The sequence below is a fragment of the Heloderma suspectum genome, chromosome 1 (genome assembly GCF_057233095.1).
Source record: "Heloderma suspectum isolate Gila_16-S chromosome 1, 16-S_ref, whole genome shotgun sequence".
In the NCBI taxonomy this organism is placed as follows: domain Eukaryota; kingdom Metazoa; phylum Chordata; class Lepidosauria; order Squamata; family Helodermatidae; genus Heloderma; species Heloderma suspectum.
The window spans coordinates 215,790,384-215,811,523 of record NC_139458.1 but is presented as its reverse complement, the minus strand read 5'-3'; the positions used below and the strand labels follow the sequence as shown (position 1 = coordinate 215,811,523).

The window sequence follows — 21,140 nt, the reverse complement described above, 5'->3', positions numbered from 1 at the left end:
GTAAATATTTACGTAGGCTAAAACGGCGAATCAGAAAGGAACGCAAATAGCGCCCACTACGCTATTTGCGTTCCCTTTTATTTTTGCCATAATAGTCTATGTAAATATTTACATAGACTAAGACGGCGAAAAATAAGGAACGCAAATGGCGGCGGCCGTAGCCACCGCCATTTGCGTATGCATTTTTTTTTTTAACCCAGACGTGATAGGCTACGTAAGTCTTTACGTGGCCTATCATGGTTGAATACAGGGACGCAAACGGTGGCAGCTACAGCAGCCGCCATTTGCATCCCTGCTACCCAGCGGCTGGATGTCCGGCTACTGGTGGAGCCGGCTGGCGGCTCCACAGAATCCCCGTGGAGCAGAGCCGGCCAGGCAGGACTCTGGGGGGAGGGACGGAGCGCCTCCCCATCATCGAGGATTCCGGGGGGAGGGATGGAGCGCCTCCCCCCCCCCACTGCGAAGCAGATCCGCAAAATGGTAAGTAACTTTCGTACATCCCTACTAAAAACCTGCTTTCCCAGGTCACACAGCATTTGAATATTTGGGGTTGAGTGGGTGGAGTCCAGGGAACTGAACATCATCAATGCCATAGGTGCTGCTCAGCTAGTGAGAGAGGCTTGTTCCCTGCTCCTGTCCCTGCTCAGGGAAGTTTAATGGATGTGATTAATTATATCCCTATAGTTTATCCCGCACCTCTCCCCTCTCATCCACCATTGGGATAATGTGAATGTTTGAAACAGCGCTACTGCATTATTCTGAATGGGGAAAACAGGCTACAAACTGTGAATGGATAAAGCAGCTACTCCACTATTGTGAATGCCTGAAATAGCACAACTGCAACACCGTGAACAAGAGGTTAGATACTGTAAATGGGAAAGCAGTCCTAGTGCGAATGGAGGGGGGAAGGTCACTGCCAGGTCACAGAAATAGGCATGTCCAGGATTTAGCGCGGGGGAACAGGGCACACTGCAGCAGAACTGCAAGGGAGCCACATTTAAGGAAAAAAGACATGCTAAACTGAAAATGCACCTTTTCCAGAGTGAAGCTGTGGGGTTGCTGTGGATTGGCAACAGCATCATCTGTCGCGAACGACCCTGATGTGCTGTTGCGCCGCACTAGGCGTAACTCACCCGCGACCACAAATCACCAAGCACACATTAAATTGGCTGTGTACATTGGGCCCTAGTTCCTCCCTTTCCTTCCCTGGTAAAAGGCTCCCTCACCTCAGATGAGTATTACTCTCCAGGCAGGACTTGAACCCTTGACCACAGAAGCCTGAGTATTGTGCATTCCTTCTCCCAAGTGTGCTACTTCTGTGTTAGGCTGAACTGATCCTGCTGTGTTGGTCAGTCAAAAGGGTAATTATCTACAGGCTGTACATGTAAGTAGAAAAGGGGGATTTGAATCTCTGCCTGCAAGGATCCTTGACACATCTACGTTGCTAGGATCCTGCTGTCTGCACCACAGTAGTTGGTACTGTGGAGGGCACTTTGGTGTCTTTCTGTCTGGTGAGATGTGTCTTGTATTTGTCGCAGGGTTAGAGTGGTGTCACAGGGGCATTTCACTGTTACTCTGTATGACCTGACTCAATCCATGGATACAAGGCAGCATCAGCACTCAGCATCTGTGGGCAGGGCCCATTACTACACCTGCCTTGGGCCTCTTTTAATCTCTTTTCTAGCCCAGCCTGTTCTTCAAGCAGCAACAGGCACAGGGTCTAGCTGCCATTTTAATTTCCCCAGAGACAGTGCCAACCTGGGGCATTGGGGGAGTTTTAAATGGTCCCCCCCCCCCGCCCCAGCCATGTAGCACTATTTAGAACGCTGCTGCCACTCATGCCAGCTATGGTCCACCAATAGAGGAAGCCTCCCCCCAGACAGCACTTTAGCTGTGCATATAGGGCCTGGGCAATGAGGATACATTCCATTTAGCATACTGTTCTGTGACTGGTGAGGGCCAGTAGTGTTACCATGGATACTGAAAGAATGGCTGTCGGAGTTGCTATGTTTCGTGTTGTTTAAAGAAAAATGTTTTGTTCTCTCCTTTGCTCCCGAGAGTGCATAAGATCCCAACTAAGCTACACCGACATTAGGGGCCACTTGCGTAACTGGGACCCTAGGACTGCTCTGCATGGCTGGAATCTTAAACACGACTACCAGATAATAGTAGTAGCAGAGTTTGACGACGTGCTCAGGAGCAAGTCGCAACTGAGTTCAATGGGACTTGTGCCGAGTGAACTTGCTTAAGATTGTTCTGCGCTGCATTTGCTTAACAGTGCAATCCCATATATGTCTACACAGAACTAAGTCACAGGCAGTTAAACGGGGTTACTCCCAGATAGGTGGGTATAGGATTGCAAGCTAACTCTTCTATTGAAACCAATGGTGTTTAAAACTGCTTAACATTGGCTGGATAAATTCCATGTTTTTCTTATAAACTCCTGTTTTGAGGAGTTAATATAAAAAAAAAACCTGGTTAAATCAGATGATCAGCTGTAAAAGAGAACAAACATTTATATAATTTTTGTCAGCCTTGAAACAAAAAGCTTTAATATCTTAAAATATTGTACTGAATAACATATATGCGTCATGGCTTCAGAGTCCCGCAGAAACACTGACCCTTTGGTTGATTTCTATCAATATTATTGTCTCTATTACACATATTTTAAAACATAGAAATACAGAGTTTGAGTTACAAGTTGGAGCACTGGGAACAACTTGATCTACTGAGTCACAATGACCTGGAGATGTTTCATCTCTTTGTAATACTAATACAGAGAACACCAAGCTGGCAGTTAAATAAATTTGGCATTTGAAAGCCATAAAATTTCTGGAGATCAATCAAGTGTAATTTTAGACGACACTAAAACCAAAGGAAAAACAATAGCATTAATGTTAATCACCACCAATTTTATGCTGGTATCTTACATTTTAATCTGAACTTTGATGTGTTTCCAAAAATGTTAAGCATGCTTCTGAGACAGAAAGATAGCGCAATACATGGAGTACCTTAAACACGGAGTGCTCAGTTTTCTCAGAGTCAGTACTTTAGGTAATATTGGCTCATCACAAAATGAGTTCTAAGCGGGGACAACAAGAGCAACGTACTGTTCAACTTGTAAAATATTCATTCAGCACACATAGCGGCATTAGGTAGTGACTGTGCCATTAATTTGTAGATGTCTGACAAACAGGTTTAGCTGACTAACCATCAAGTTAGCTCTAGCATGCCCTGATTTAATGAACTCACACAACATGAAATTGTCTCTCAGGTTGGGCCAGTTCCAGGAGTTATAAGAAAGAGGATTTTAGGATGACAAAAATAAACCCAATAGAGATTAATTCAATAAAGGTGAGACCTCTTCCCACACTTTAGAAAGTGTTTTTGAATATAGTAATAACTTGAGTCCTTTCCGTGGCATTACCTGATTAATAAAGTACTTTGTTAATCATTATTCTGCACCACTAATGTCAATGTCATGTTGGTACAAAACAAGCAATTTAAGGGCTCATTTACACATTTTGAAGAATCATATAGTACACCTTCAAGAGCAGCGTCACATGATGGAATGCTCCCCATATCAAAAACTTATTTCCTGTGGAAAGTTGGCCTGTCAGGGAGAAACGTCTTTCTTCTCTTAGCTAAGATTTCACATAAAATGGAGTTTGGGTTTTGTTTTTTATACAGTTGGGCATTCAAACATTTCCATATGTAAGTGGTATAGTCCAAGGAGGGCGGTATACATGCTTTGCTGAACATGAAGCTCAACTCTAACCTTACATACTGTCTTATACACATGACAAGTGTTAGTACAAAGTTCATCCAAAGTTTATAAAATAATAAAGATGTAGACTGGCCCAGTAATGGCTGTGAAGTATAAAAGCAAGTATCCAGCTACAGGTTTTCATTAAAAACACACACCATTGTGAGCTAGTCAAAATTAAGCATATTTTGGTCCCAGTAATTTCAATGCGAAGGATTCATATGCTTAACTCTTCCACTGAAGAGACTTTAGTGATCAATTGGACTTTAAAGTGCATAGTTTGGGCTGCATCATGTCTATAGCAAGGGTAGGCAAGCTGGTGCCCTCCAGGTGTTTTGAACTACAACTCCCACAATCCCATTTGTTATGCTGGCTGGGGTTTATGGGAGTTGTCGTCCAAAATATCTTCAGAGAACTAGGTTGCCTATCCCTGGTCTGTAGTACTAAAACATGGATATACTAGTTACAGGAGAGCTCATGCTTTTGTACTACAATAATTTACATTCTTTAAAAATATTTTAAAAATAACATGTTATTAACAGAGATTTGCTCAAATGGCTGACAACCCATTCATGTAGTGATTAGCTCCACCCAGATGAGGTTTCTTCATGCATATTGCTTACATGGAAAGAACAAAACAGGATGGAGGTTTCAAACATTCAAGCTGTGACATGGCATTTGCAACACACATATAAAATACATGAAACCACCCTAACACATGCAGCTACATGGAATCCTTTTCTTCTTTTCCATGATTATAGTCCCCTTTGATTTCAATGGGCTTAAGCCATGTTTAGCTCTAGGCCTGGCTTGAATGTAACAATAATCCAGGGCTCCAGGGGGCACTGCCTTATTGTGCTTGAGCAGTGTGCTGCTGGTGCATGCTGTCCAATTGCTCCTTCTTGGCTCCTCCTGCTAGCACAAGTGGCTAAACAAACCACAGACCTTCTGTTGATAGTTTGTTTAGTGTTACATTTGAACCAGAAACTCTGGCGTGTCCTGCCCAGACAATGCTTTGTGGCTGATTACGACTCTGGCTTGTCTAAGGAGAGACAAGCCAGAGTTCCTGGTTCACATACAGCAACAAACAAGTCATAAACAGAAGATCTGTAGTTTGCTTAGCCACCCCACTTCCAGGAGGAACCAAGTGGAAGCATTAGCACACTGTTTGCACATGATAAGCCAGAGTTCCTTTGGAACCTTGGCTTCTTGTTATGTCTGAACTGGGCCTATGTGCTTGATTATAGCTGGAGAGTGTACATTCTTTTCAGCTTTATTTAGACTGGCTATATTTCAAAGGGCAAAAAAGACCATCCACAAAGTACCTGAAAGTTGTATTAGAAAATATCTTTTATGTCATTCTGAAGGTCAAAAAATAAAATAAATGGAAATCATTTTACCCTACATCTCTAAGAACTTCCTGAAGAAGAGTCTGTGGAGATAGAAATTCACTGAACATTTGAGATTGTTTTGGGCTGGGTGTTTCATATTTAAAAGTCTATTTCCAAACACCTTTGGGCTGGTTCATCTTGGATTGTATAATATAATACAATAAAGTAGCCCTCTTCCTTTCTGCATATTTAAAAACAACAATTCAGGGTTTCTGTGTGTTTATTAGTTCTGTGAGGGACAAATGTATTTGGCATAGGGAAATTCAACTATAATCTAAATTCTATGGAGTTAAAGTGACACTGGCCCAGTTCGCATGACTGCGGCTGTTGCGTTCCATGTGTGCCGGTCATATGCTGAGGGGATTATCATAATTGCCTTCGGCAGCACAGCTTGTCATGTCGTGCAAGCCTAGCCAGCATGGCTTGCTACCCATGGGTGACAAGCCATCCAGAACCTTACAACAGGCCATGGGTTCTGGCTGGTTTGATACTCAAGGCAACAAGTCAACCTGGCCAGGTTCGTGCGACGCCGACATGACAAGCTGTGCTGCTGAAGGTAATTCTGCTAACCCCCCCTGGCATGTGACCGGCATGCGCAGGGAGGGGAAATAAGCACCGTGGCTTACTTCCCCCATGATTGTGCAAACCCATCCACTGTATCAGTGTTAAACAATAAATAATAAGAAATGGCAGAATACAGCTTTAGAGCCTCTTTGGCATTTAATCCCTATTCAATCAAATTCTCAAGCACACACTTAGCTCTAGGCATGCACATAAAACATATTGGCTGAAACAGGTCTTTGTTAACTAAAAGAGCTCTTTTTTGTATAGAGCTCTTTATTTTATGTTCAAATTCTTTGATCGATTTGGGCTTTGGGGAGTGTTGTGGATGGAAGTCAATGGAGGTACTGAGTTGTACAGAACAGGGAGATCAAATTTCTTCTGAAAGTTTAAATGTCATCAGATTAAAAGAGAACTTAGCCCTGATGGACTTGAGCAAAGAAATACATGGACTCTTGGAATAAAACATAGGAATAACAATGGTTTGCAGTATTATTATGAAAAATGCTGATCCCAGAAGATTCTGGGTTTCCCCGTCCCCAAAAGAAATCTCAATAAAAACAGTTAGAATGTTACTCAGTTTTTATTACCAGGGTAGTCTTGCCAACTTTTTTTCCTGTCACACTTCTGTGACTAATAGTTTCAGGATGGTTAAGCACAAGTTCACTGAATATGTAAAAACAGGGGATGGCAAATAATGTTTTGAAAGACTCATGTTCCCCCTTTCATCATAATGTTCTTTCCATTTTCATTACGATATGTTGTTACATTTTATGTCTATTGTGCATATTGTCTTTTGTGTCTACATTTAAAGTAAAATATGTTTAGTAAGATAGAAAGAAATTGAGCAACTGAAACTTTTTCCAAACATGAAAATACAGTGCTTGAAAAAGCTTCACCTGCTGAATTTGTCTGCTATTCTTGTGTTAAGGTCTGCAAGAGAACATTGGCATTATTATCTCTAGAAGATGAACTTGGAATCGTCTGCAACTAGGTATACTGGGTTGTGCTGATGCTTATTGGGCTCAGAATTTGAGAGAATTCCTATACATCAGGGGTGGGTAACATGTGGCCCTCCAGATGTTGCTTGACTGTAACTCCTATCAGCCCTAGCCAACATTACCAGTGGTGAGGGATGATGGGAAATGCAATCCAACAGTGTCTGGAGGGCCACATCCCTATCCCTGCTATACATTAACGATAACATGGAAGGGACCATTTTTCCAGGTGCAACTTTTCTCATGATAGTATCAGTGATGCAGTTGGTAGAATTTCCCTCTCCTTGCAACTCTTACATGTACCACAGCTTTTTCAAGCCCAGTTGCAAATCTATCTAACAGCAATACAATACACACAACTCTCATATTCATGTTAATATACAGCCTCAGATATCTATCACACACACACACACACACAGAATATGCATACTGTCTGTGTTTTACGATCATGTGTAATGGGTAACTTATTATTACCACAAAAATGCTCATGCCTTTAAATTAATGCTGACAGAATCATCCTCCTACCTCTTTCACTAGGATTCCTGGATTTTTCTCCTTAAAGATGGACCCTGCAGTGCTCAAGGGAATTCTTACCTTCTTCCAATGTTCCAGTCTGCTCTGAAGCAGGTGATGGGGGCGGAGAAGGAGGCAGGTTAGCTGTCTCTTCAACTGCTAAAGATTGAATGGTAGAAATGAGACACAGCAATTAATTATGTTGAAACCAGGATGTTCCAACTGGACAATCTTCATTATAACAGTCTGGCAGCATCTGATAATATTTCACTTGAGCGGAATCTGAAACTTTAATATTGCTTTATACCAACAACAGTAACCATTCATTTTAGATGATGCAGCATTATCCCCGTAAATCAACTCAAATGTCTCATAATATTTTTCCTTTAATAAAAGCTATATATAAACATTATATATATATATATATATATATATATATACTCTCATATTTATATATATATATTTGTTTTTATTTATGTCCCACCTATTTGAATGACTGACAATATAATTCTTACATGCCTTGAAGAAAAGCTCACTCACATGCCAAAAGCAGGACAAATATTCAAGCAAGAGAGATTTTTTTATATCATTCAAGGGGAAAAAAACCCAGTCAGCATAGAGAGGTGCCCAGCCACATGCTAAATTCACTTACATGTATTTGAAGGAGTAACATTTTATTACATTCATAAATTATTAAAATCTTTTAAGAAAAAAACCCTCTAGCACCAGCTTCATTTCTTGTGTAAACATTTCAGGCTGAACCTTGATATATGCCAGCTGAAGCTTGGCCCATGGCCAAGGAAAGACTTTCACTAAGCTCCTTTTAAACATCCAACTACTGTACATGAACTATGTAAACAGGACAGGGACAAAATAGTGGCTTCAACAGGAGGAAGAGCGATGTCCAAGTAACATATTCTAAGCTTTACCCTGAGAGTATTGGGCACTACCTAGCCAAAGTTAAGGGATCACCTGTCTCATTAAGAAACTGTTCAGTTATTAAGATCTGCAGGAGAGGCCCTCGTGAATATAATGTTACCCACAGAGGCCCATTTGTCAGGCATGCAAGAAAAGGCTTTCTCCTGTGTTGCTCCCGAACTATGGAATGCACTCCTTCAAGAATTATGACTGGCTTCTTACTCTCTTGACTTTCATCTCTTTAATTTAGCATTTTAAACTATGCAATTGTTTTAACGTTTTAATAGCCTTCTGTTTTAGGGCTTAAAAATATTGGTTTTTTTTTTAAATAAAAAGCCTTCACTACTTTTTAGCAAAAAAGTGGTATATAAATGTTAATAATAAATAAATGATAAAGTTAAGTACTTTTAAGGCCCATTTATTTCATTGGGAAAATTCAGAATGCACTTAAGTCTCTTCCACTGAACTCAGCAAGACTTAAAGATCATTCATTTTGGAAGGCTTGTGCCCCTAATTCTTAGCTGCTGCACCTGAATTCAGAAAAGGTTTTATAACAGTGAATTTCTACAGACCTGTAGACTACTAGCAGTTTTTCCATAGACTTGTGATGCCAAGAAGCAGTTGCTGTTAAGCCTCTATTAACAGTGCAAAACTTGATCTTAGCTAAAATGAATATATTATACATAAAAAGTATACATGATGATAAATTATAAAACTATGAATGTTCACATTAGCAACCCATAGCAATTTTTAAATTTGCTTTATTTGATTTTTGGTGTGCACAAAATGGCAGCTTTTATTATGTAGGCTCAGTTCTTTTTGGATGCAGCTAAATACTTAAACGTGTGGTTAAGTTCCACCATTTGCTCCTCTGAATAAAAATAATGGATTGAATCTAATGGTGGTTTTGTGGTAGCAAAAAGCACTTTTGTTCACAAAAAGTAGAAAACCTAGTTTTCGCCAATCCTCCCACCTGCTCTGCCCTCCATGCCAAATCTTGTACTGTTGTAGGAGGTCCCTGATCTCTCAAAAGCTCTTTAAGGGGCTGCATTGGTTTAGGGGGGATTGTTGTGTGCCCCACCTTCGTGAGCAGAAGTGTCTTCGGTTCGCACGAAGTCACACAACTGGATATAATCCATTTTTTGGTGTTACCAGATATCTTTGTACTGTATATAATGGATAATTTAGCTACTTCTTTCCTGCCCAATAAAGAATTTTCTACAACTTCAAAACTTGGGGCAGTATCCAATGGTAGTCCTTCTTGGAGTAGACCCATTCAGTTCAATAGGACTAGTCTAAGTAGGACTACCATTGGATACTATCCTTGGTATTCTTTCATTATCAAAGGCGGCTCCTCATCCATTTTGTATCTTTGAATTAAAATGTGGGCAAAATATATGGCTGAACTTGGGTGAAAGACTCTCTGTAAAATCATACTTTAATACATTCAGGTAATATTATTTTTAATTGGTGGGGAAGGGGAAATTTACATAAAAGACAGTGTTTGACATGCATATCTCAAGCATTAATCAAGGGCCATCAAAAACTGGATCATGAAATGCTGCCATATTTCCTGAAATGCTGCATAATATGTAGTTGGGAAGTCTTGTGACTTCCAGCAATAAGCACAATTCCAGTAAGTGATCATGTGGGTAGGACTCCTGGTCATGGACAATGTGAATATGTCAGCATCTCAGCTCTTAATTCTTAAAATAAATGAATGAATGAATAAAAAAATCTAGGCCACAGCTGCAGTGCAGAAGCTTGATGTTTATAACACAACATACAGCTGAGATGACTCGCTTTACCTAAAGGCAATGGTGCTGGCTGATCTTTGTGCTGGGCTTCTTTTTCCTGTTCACCTTTTACGACTGCCACAGCTTCAGCTGTTACTACTTGGACTATCCTTGCAGATACTTCTTCTGGGTCAATAGTAGAATTAACAACAAGACAAACAAAAGTTAATTACAAGTTAATGTAAGAGATATAGGGATTTTTTTTAAAGGAGCCTTCTGTGAACAATGATTGCAGACTAATATTGCAATTCTGAAACCACTTCCTCCACACTTGTCCTATTGCACTCATTACGGTTTGTTTGCTCTAGAACAGTTTTAGGACTGCTACTTTTTTCCAAACTATTTTCCAGTAGATCATTTAAAAAAATGTGACAGGGCTGGATTCTCACACAACCATCATTACCAGCAATTAACTCCCATGGCTGGATTAGCCATTATACTAAGTGTTACCTTACCCCAAATTCCAGATGATTATACTACCTGGCACTATTTCTTCTAGTTACTCAGAGGTCCATTAGGGAAGATGTGGGGGGTGAGAGGGGTCAGGACTCTATATATGTTTTAAATATATGTTTTAAAACACATGTGATTATTCATCAGGAGCACTTCTATTTCTAGCCAGCTCAGTGATTCCGCATGTACTGAAGGCCCCTCCACACATTATGTGGGAAGGGGGGATCACGCAATTATTACTGGGGACTGAGGCTGTGCTCCTGCTTGCCCACCCGCCGCGCTTGCTGGTGGCCCCACTTCCAGACATCTATGTGTTAATGTGGTTGTCTGCAGTAAGGAAACCTATTTCTCAGCAGCAGCTCACGCACAGGCTTCTGGGCAACAGGGGCGCCTGATCACACCAGTGTCCTGATCCCATGGAAGAGCAGCTTCTTCACTACAGGCTAACACATGGACTTCTGGAGGCAGGGCCAGCAGTATGCCCAATATTGGGGTCACCAGTAACCAATACTGGAGTCTCAGGTAATCAAATGATGCCCCCTTCACACCAGTAATGCTTGAATGACTCTTGTAATGGATCACTGAGAGCCAAAATGCACAGGACGTGGGAGATCTGTCATCAGATCTCTTGACTGTTTCCTCCCATCCCTTTAAAGCAACTGTGGGGGTCAGCTGTGGGGAGAAAGCCGACATGGGACACATTGAAGCTGGGTCCCAGCCAAGGTGGCGGCTGCACCCCCTGCCTCCCAGGATGAGCATCATGGCAAACGGGAAACTAACCTGGCTCCATACATCAGCCAGAGAGGGAGTAACTGCAGGGAGCTGGCTTCATCCCTCCCTGCCAGTTACACAGCTGCAACTGACTGCAGGCTCTGGCCTCATCTACTGGCCAGAAAACCAAGAGCCACTGGGAGGATGCACCCCCTGCCTCCCAGGTAAACACAGAATCACAGAACCATAGGATAGTAGGGTTGGAAGGGGCCTACAAGACCATTGAGTCCAACCCCCTGCTCAATGAAGGAATCCAAGTCAGAGCATCCCTGACAAATGGCTGTCCAGCCTCGTCTTGAACGCCTCCAGTGTGAGAGAGCCCACCACCTCCCTAGGTCATTGGTTCCGCTGTCGTATTGCTCTAATAGTCAGGACGTTTTTCCTGATGTTCAGCTGGAATCTGGTTTCCTGTAAATTGAGCCCATTACTCCATGTCCTGCACTCTGGGATGATCGAGAAGAGATCCTGGCCTCTCCCATCATAGCAAGGGGGAGACCAACCTAGCCACATACAATGGCCAGAGAGGGGACAGCAACAGCGAGCTTATTCTGCCCTTTCCTGCCAGAAAGAACATCTATAAAAGCTTTGAAACGAAGAAGCGGTGCCTGAGTTTGCCCCCCCCCATCCCTTTTCCTTTTGAGTTGTGTCTTTTAGATTGTAAGCCTGAGGGCAAGGGCTGTCTTATTATTAATCTGTGTATGTCATTCTGGGAGCCTTTTTTTTCTTCCTCCTTTTCCTCTGTGATGATTTTTTATTGCAGCTGTGAACTATCACATGATTTATTTTTAAACCTCCATTGCTGCGCATCATCAAAGGTCCACATGCAGTCAGCCGACTCAAAAAAGAAAAAAGAAAAGAAAAAGGAAACGGAAATGGCAGCACGTCCTCCCATTTCCCCCATAACCACAGGAGTATACTGAGGCTTGTGTCATGTGCTTGTGCTGCAAACATAAATGATAGATCACACATGACCTCTCAAATGCCCCCTATTTCTTCCACAGTTAGGACACTATGCATTTGTGTGTGGCACTCAATTGCCTTATAAGCACTGTGGATACTGCGCTGTATTCATTCCTGCGTGCTCCCAGAGCAATAATTCCATTTTGAAAAAATACTGGTGTGCACTGCCTCATACACAAAAGGGGCTCTAGTGCAGATCTTCCCCTAGAATCAGCTTCAACTCTCCTTTCTTCCTGGGCTAGTTACCACTCTGGAGTTAAAAAAGAAAAGATTCATCTCTAAGGAAGCAACAGGAGGCAACACTTAAAGGGTTATATATAATTTTGTAAATAGATGTCTAGTATTTTTAAACTCTGTTCAAACCTTTTTGTTTAAACAATGTAAACAAAATTAAATACCTTCAGTTTTCTCTGATACAATTACTGAAACTATTACTTTGCACATTACATTCAGATATTGCATACAGACCTTGACTTGTAGCATGTAAAAGACACTATCTGAAGGCCAAACTAGAAGCAAAATCATCAGATCTGTGTGTTTAAACATGGATCTGCCACAATTGCATAGATAGCAGGGGCCTTACATTCTTTCTAGATATAAATACGTCCAGAGCAGCCTTTTGCATGAGCAACATATTATTCAGCCTAGTCCTCAACCTTTGCTTGCTTTGCTTCCCATCCTAAATCTTGTGCCTACACCTCGTTCTGCTGCTCCTTATCTTCTTGCAGCTGCTTTGGTCACCTTCCATCTGGGCCTGATCCTCCATCTGGGCCTGATTCTTCCTATCCCTGCCCTCAGACTGATTGTTTAGCTACAGATCTTTGCTTGTTATCTCCAACACTGTTCTGTGTCAACACTCCAAAATGGATTCCATGGCTACTGATCCCATTTTGTTCCTGATTTTGTCCTCACCTTGCAATCTTGGAACTGACCCTTTGGTCATTATCCCTCAATCACCCAGTCCTTATTCCAGCATCAAGATTTTGGCCTTGATCTTGCAGCCATGCCCAGCTCTTAGTAACAGATAGAGACTTTCTATGACCCAGGTCATGATGGTGGGGAGTGTGGGGGAGAAGCTGCTCTGCTGAGTAATGGAACATTTAATGTAAGGCATCCAAAATAAAAACAAATTACCGCTGGGGATTTTATCAAGTAAGGTTCAGTTCATAGGACTCTTTTGACTGATATTTTTGGCGACACACAACAAGCAGCCAATGCAGCAGAAACAGTCTTTCTCCAGTTAATGACTACTACAAAAACAACCCAGACATTTGGTACTAATGGGCCCTATAAATAGCAGATCCAATGGATGTCAACTCCTTGGAGGGTAGCTATTAAATGCTTCGCAGTTGCCTTATGGTTCAGTTAAAGTTCAAGGGATTCTAATGATATTTTAAAAGAAAGAAAGAAAAGGAAATCCAGCCAAATTCAATGTGAGGCTGAGTAAGCTCTCAAAAGCTCTGGTATTGGTAGTGTTTTCACATTGATTTACTTCTGCTGTTTTCTTTGTGCTCCTGAAATGACAGCAACAAAAGCTGAATTAAGCAAAAATAAAATTCTTAGATGCTGAACCAGGCTTATTCTTGTGCATTATGGTCGTTGGATCACTTTACTGCTCACATTCGTAGTGCTTTATGGGAACAAGGAAAAAGCAACTTTCTTTTATGTTTTCACTTGGATAGCCACTCTTGCTCTACCTGGGCTTCTTCACGTGGAGCTTTTATCCTGCTATTGAGATTGCTCCTTCATGGAAGTTTGTGGGCCCTTTAGATGATGTCGTGAACCTCCAGGTGTCTCCTACACTAAGTGACCTTTATTCCATTTTTAAATAGATAATGATGAGCTATCAGACTACCCCACTTGAGTTCCCTTTGTGAAAAAGGAAAAGCCTCAAGAAGAGGAGCGAGATCAGTTAAACATATGGAAGACTCAGATAAGGGGGAAAAGTAGGGGGAGAGGGGAGAGGGGAGAGGGGAAAGGAAGCACATGTAACGATGCTTCTGATCCTGCATTTAAAATGGAAGCAGAAAGCCCCATTTTAAATGCAGGATTTTAGGCTAGTGTAGAGATGCTCCTACTCTTGATCACACCGTTACAGGAAACTGGGTAGTATCCAGTGCGATAATACCACTAATGTAAATAATGTTGTGCTAGCATAAACAATTTCTAGTGCAACACCAACAGCGCTCACTGGCATGACGGATTTCCCCAGAAAATCTGTCATGCCAGTAGATGGTACTGGGCTTGTGTTAGAGGTTGTTTACGCTAACACAACGTAATTTACATTACTGGCAGCATCACATTAGATACTGCCCATTGATTCAAAATCTTTCTTTGTCAGTTTGCGAGATATGAACCTTGATCATGGAGTGGTGGGAAATACAGGACAATCATAGTGTGGGGGAAAGACTACACTGAGGTCAGAGCTTGGTGGAGGTGTCTGTTGCTTTACAAAAGGAAATAATAATTAAAGAGAGGTTAAAAGGAGAGCCCAAGAAATATATTTATAGGTTGGGGGTTAGGCTGGATGGGCTCCCTTCCAAACCTTTGATTCTGTGGCTTCTGCTAAACTGGTGGGACTCCTGGAGATTATCTTAATGGTTATGGGAAACATCTCCTTTGTTACATAGATTGCAGGCAAATAGCCGGCAATGAGGAGGGAAAAGGCAGAGATTGTTCTGGAAATGGGCTGTGCCTCCTTCTACCACCTCCCAGCTGGGAATAATGTAAACAAGGAGTCTGTGGAAAGTACAATAGACTGGCCTGTTCATAACCCCCCCCCCCCCGCCCCAGCCAGGTTCGCATGACACAGCAACCCACGGTGGGGTTAAATATTCAGGATGGTGTTGTGGCTTAAATAAGCTACTACAAGCTGCAGTGTGTCAACTGAACAGCCCTAGAGACGTGAACTGCTCTTTGCAAGAATCTTATGGCGCTGGCGTCTCCTGATGATCTGATGTCAGAGGAGCAGAATCTCGGAGTCTGCTGGGATATTTAATACTGTACATCCAGCTATAACACAAATATCACAAAATGCCAGTAAGCCTCCAGTGAGGAGGCTCCAGTAAGCCTCATTCCTAAGAAAATCCTGGGTCAGCACTGCTCCTCTGGAAATTCTCACTATCTACAATATACATATAGCAGCTATGTCCATTTAATGTGTTACAAGAATTAGGAAGGAATCAGAAGAAAGGTAAGCTATTATTTGTAACAAACTAGATGTGTGGAACAGTGGTGTGTTCGTTAAGCACATGTTTTTCCTTATTCACATATGAAGCAGGGATAGGTGGGAGTCTACTACTTACACCAAAAGGAACATACGAAAAAGGAGCATTTCTCCCTGCCCAGCTCATTTCTGGTATTGGAGCCAGGGTGGGGAAAAACCACTGACGAGGAGTACATTGGGGTAAGGCAGCAGAGTGGGTTAGTTTTGCTCCCCTTCTCTGCCTGCTCCTTTTTGTGCGAACAGTAACACCTGCCCCCATCCCCACTTTATATGTGAATGGGGCAAACATCTGCATAACGTACAGACACATCTAGTTTCGACTTTATTCTCTGCACACAGAAAAAAGGAATAGGGATCTAATGAAACATCAGTCTATGTCATCACCATGTAAAAACAGAAGAGGTAGTTTAAAGATGAGAATCATGTTCACTTTTCAGCGTTTGAAACCTTCAAGATAGCAGCCAAAATACTGGAAAGATTCAACTGGCACAAAGAGAGAAATACTCCCCCCCCCCTTCCAATTTAGCCACATTTTAGGCAAGAAGCAGAAGGAGGCGATGATGAAGAAATGAGCTACATTCACAGTTGTGATATCAGGAAATAAAAACAATTTCAGAATGCTCTCTGGCAAACTTCACAGCAGGGCGCAGAGCAGTTTCCTGGGCAACAACATTAATAGCTGACAAGGTAGGATCTAGACAATAAAAGGAATGAGTAATTTTCATCTCTTAGTTAAGTGCATGCGCTAAATATATTTTTAAAACAAGAAAAGAGGAACGTTCATTACTTGCCACATAAAAACAACTTGAAAAAAAATCTATGGTAGATTTTCCTTTTCTATTTCCTTTTGTGTGCATGTCGTATGAAAGGCTATAACTAAGTTTAAAGGAGTTTAAATCCTTTAAACTCCACATTATGGAATTTTCACATGGGGCAGATTTAGATTCTGATGTAAAATCACTGCAGCATTCAATGGGTGGCATTCAAAATGCCACCAAACACAACAGATTTCCAAGTTTAATTTAACCATCTCAATTAAAATGAAGGAAGGAATGGCACTTCTCACATCAGTGTGTCTGCCAAGGACCCCTGAGCATATGCCACGCAACCACTGTGCCTCAGATAGTCTATGGTGTATAGTCCACAGAAGCACAACCAGTTGACCAGCGGCACTGGCCAGGTCTGTTGGATGTTACTGCCAGCCTATGTAAATTAAGAGTGTACCCTAAAGTATATCTAAAATTATCCTTGCACGGTGGGGAGAGCTGGGAGGGAAGATTGGTGGTGGGCAAAAACGTGGTCTTTCAAAAAATCTTGCCTGACGTTGCAGAAGTTGTTAGTGACAAATCCTTGATATAAGTTCACAACAACCAATCTTCTCAGTGCTCTCCACAATGAAAACTCCTGAGATCAGGCAACTACCGGTCAACTTTCAATGACAAACTATTGCTACTAGAATTAGAGTATTTTACAATTAAATAGTGCCAGCACTGCCCTGGGTGCTGTAGAGGGGCAATATATGTTCCCTGTTTCAAAGAGGTTGCAATCATACAGTCCCGAGAGGGAAGTGGGAAAAATAGTATTCCCACAGTGGCTTCTTGAGCCTAGTCCACAGCAATGGGCTGCGCAGGAACTGTAAAAGGGTTCTCTTAAAGGGAAGTCGCTGTCAATTACTCTCTCCTGGGTTAAGGTTATATCAGTGAAACAGGAGAAAAGCTCTCAAGTCCTTGATCATCTTTGCCCCATGACCCCACCTCTTTAGCTGTTGTTAATTTGCAAACCTTATTTTTAAAGCTTTATCAAAGGGGCTGTTTGCCATGTGAAGGTAATAACAATAACACCTCTTGGTCCTGGGTGGTCATTTTCATTCACAGTCAAAAATTACTTTCCAAACAATGTGTGACCATCTCAGATTTATTGACTGGGACGCTGAGAGATAATGTCAAGTTGCTCAGAGTTAGCTAGGAAAATTGGCAGGTGCCAGATATGAGCCAGATACATTGTTTAGTTTTTGTTTTACAGTTGCCAACACTTAATTTTGTATCTGCTATGAAATGAAATCTTTCTCAGTAGTTTTTATTTGCTATAAAAACAAAAACAAAAATACAAACCACTGGCTTAACACTCGCATTAAATTAAGAAAGCCAAGTAATACTGGAATGAATTGTTTATTATGGTTACAGACCAATACAAGATTTTATACAACTGATTAAGAGTAAATAGATAAAAACAATATGTTTTAAAATGGGGCCAACATATTTTCCCCCTAATTTGTATTGAAATAAGAAACAAACTTGCAAACTTCTCAGTGATATAGGATGAGTCATCCTTTAAACAAAATATCACCAGCTTTTCAGAAGATTGTCCCAGGAGAGTTCTTAATAAGTAACACCTTACATTACAATGTCTATGTCTGTCAACTAGCCATACAAAACTGCCACACCCCCAAGATTACATTTTCACTAGAATATCTGTTATTCTAGTAGATCACAAACGTCTCCCACTGTCTTTTGAACATCAGTAATGCCTTATCCTGTCCATCGCATTCCTTCATAACTGCTGTCAATTCTAACATAATCAGCACAGACCAGATTTTCCCACAACAATGCCCTACCAAAGGGATTGTAGGACTATTCCAGTACTATTAACATCTGAGCTACAACTATTATGCTGTTTACCAGACGTCTGATTTCCAAAAATTTGGTTTCTTCCCATCCCCCATAGTTAAAAATTGCCTTCACTTCACTGATTTGAATTATGAATTTAATATATTTATTCAGTAAATGCTTCTTGAGCCCACCATCTTGACCTTATATCTTATGTCACTACCACCAAACCAACCCTGCCACCACTACTCAACAATGTAAATCTAAACCTCCAGCTCTGCATCATGGCAGTTAAAGAGGCATGGTCTCCGTAACTTGGCAGCTAGGACAAAAGCTGCATGCTCTGTCCCACCTGTTACAACCCCCCTAAGAGGCAGCTAAACTAACCATACGATGACAAGTAAGGGGAGGTTGCAAATGTGCCAGAAAACTGTGACTGGCATGCCTGATCCTGTGTCCATTAGCACAGCAGCTTATAGCAGTGAATCATAAAAGCATATGATGAACTGCAACATCATCTCCATTAATTAATCAGAAATCTGTATCTCATGAATCCCTGCTTCAACAGCTTTGCAAGGCAGGTTACCCTAAGCCTCATGTGAGAAAGCAATCACTGAGGCCAAGAGATCAGGTCCAAGGCTTTGTGTGATCTTATGGCTGAGCTGAAATTTGAACCCAGGTCCAGAGTCCAAAACTGTTCCCTGACTTTCAGAGCCCACCTCCCAGTAAAGGTAAAGGTGTCCCCAACCAGTCGTGTCTGACTCTAGGGTGTGGTGCTCATCTCCATTTCTAAGCCCAAGAGCCAGCGCTGTCCGAAGACGCTTCCGTGGTCATGTGGCTGCCATGACTGAACACCGAGGTGCAAGGAACGCTGTTACCTTTCCCGCCGAAGCGGTACCTATTTATCTACTTGCAATTTCTTGCTTTCGAACTGCTAGGTTGGCAGGAGCTGGGACTGAAGACGGGAGCTCACTCCGTCACGCGGCACTCGGGTCTCGAACTGCTGTCCTGCCGACCTTCCGGTCTGCAGTTCAGCGTCTTAACCACTAAGCCACCGCGGCCCATACCTCCCAGTAAGATGGGGATATAATATGATCATAGCCTTAATGCAGGGATGGGGAACCTCCAGTCCACAGCCCTGATTCAACCTGCCGAGGTTCCCTATACAGCCTGTGGAGGCTTGGGCTCCCTCCTCGGGCCTTGCCCCCTTCACTTCCCAAGCTCTGCCTCATCCCTGGAGGCTACAGGGAGGTTGGGGAGGAGATGGGGAGAGGAATCCCCACTGTTATCTCCGATCCTGTGACAATGTTCAGGGCACTGTATGACAGCATATGTTGGGATTTATATCCCAAAAATAAAAAAAAATGGCACTCAAGGCAGCTTACAAAAACAATTTTAAATAGATTAAAACAATGAAACACATTAGAGTACAATAAAAACATAACGATTATAGAAGAAAAACAGCACCCAACCCTCAGACCCACTTACAGGCCAAAGGCCTTCTTGAATAATGCAGTCTTCACCTGCCGTTGGAAGGACAGCTGAGAGGGAGCAAAAAGGCCCTCTTCTGCATTGTCACCAAACACACCTCTGATGGTGACAGTCTCAAAAGAAAGGCCTCTCTAGAAGATCTTAAGGACCAGGCAATCTCATATGGGAGAAGGAGGTCTTTCAGGTAGCCTGGTCCCAAGCCGTAATCAAAACAGATGAATATTATTACAACATTTTCTTCTTTTGGTTATCTGTCTGATTTCTTTCTTCATCTCAAGATCACGTCTCCTGCTCATTGCCAAATTCTGTCCTATTATCTCCCAGAGTACAATTGCCAACTCTTTCACTTTTAGAGAAAAACTTCAATCCTGTGCTTTATTATACTATTAAGATTTACGGCTCCTTCACATCGGGCTTTTGTCCTGCGATTGAGATTGCTCCTTCACGGAAGTTTGCAGGCTCTTTACATGATGCTGTGATCATTCAAGGAGTCTCCTGCGCTAAATGCCCTTTGTTCCATTTTTAAATAGATGGCAGATAATGAGCTATCAAATTACCCTGTTGTGTTCCGCTTCAGTTTCCTCCGTCAAAAGAGTTAAAGCGGCAAGAAGAGGTGTGAGATCAATGACAGATAATGGAAGACGGGGGAGGGGGGAGGGGGAAAGGGGAAGGGGAAAAGGAAGCACATGTAAAGGGAGTCAGTTGTGATCCTGCATTTAAAACAGAAGCAGAAAGCCCTGTTTTAAATGCAGGATTTTAGGCTGGTGTAGAAATGCCCTTGGAGGCTCTTATTTCAAAGCTGTGGCTCCTGGGGCATCAGCACTTGTTCATATGAACAAGTAACTCCATGATGGCTTAGCTGACTGCCAGAGGTACTTTCCAAGCCAAGTTCTTCTTTGGAGGAAAAACCTCTAGCCATTTAGGAAAACAGCTCTGATGATATTTCTCTGGATCCAAGTCCTCTCCACCTCGAACAGTGGAGGCGATTAGCATAAGGAGCCTGGGGAAGGAGGACCAGCCAGCAGCTGCACCAGGTGGATCCTGAGCCTGCTTCTGCCCCCGCCCACAGGTACTTAAGGCGGGGCTGCCAGAGGCAGTGCCTCGGCGTCGCACCAAGTGCGATGCTAAGTGAGCACTTAGCGGTGCACTTGGAGTTGTGTAGGATCTGAAGACCTGCCTCTCCAGAGACACCAGCAGCCACAATACCAGCAGCAAATAGCAGCAGCAAATAGCAGCAGTGGAGGGCAGCAGCTTTAAAGACAAGGGGAAAGGGGCAAACGTGGACTATCTGCTCCTTCTTAGCTGCTGATCTCTTTTATCTCTTTTCTCTTTTATATTCTTTTAAACTGTTGTACATTTTATATCCTAACATTTTAATATGTGCCTGGGAGGACTATTGGGCAACTCAGGGGGTGGGGGAAGGTGCCACCATAACTGTGGTCACGGGCAGGGGGAGGTATGGTGTTGGGGGATTAACAGGCCAGCTGAGGAGAAGAGGGGCTAGACACCTTACAGCTGTCCCCTCTTCTGGTGGTTCTTCCCCCAACCTGACGGTTCCTGGCAGCCTTACCAGTCTGCCCTCAGGTCTGGTGGTGCTGCTGCTGAATGCCAGGTCGGCCCAAAATAAAATCTCCCTCATCCATGATTTGATTGTGGATGAGGGGGCTGACCTGGCATGTATTACTGAGAC

At 42.4% G+C, this 21,140-nt stretch overlaps 1 protein-coding gene across 1 annotated transcript in view; it reads right to left on the bottom strand.

The window, feature by feature from the left end:
• The window catches only part of MAP2 (microtubule associated protein 2), a 176,839-nt gene that overhangs the window by 86,677 nt on the left and 69,022 nt on the right, over positions 1-21,140 (bottom strand). The window contains exons 3-4 of the mRNA XM_084819173.1: positions 9,956-10,069; positions 7,311-7,388 (exon numbers count right to left, since the gene is read on the bottom strand). Coding sequence (XP_084675299.1) covers positions 7,311-7,388; positions 9,956-10,069 — 192 coding nt within the window. The remainder of the gene's footprint in view (positions 1-7,310; positions 7,389-9,955; positions 10,070-21,140) is intronic.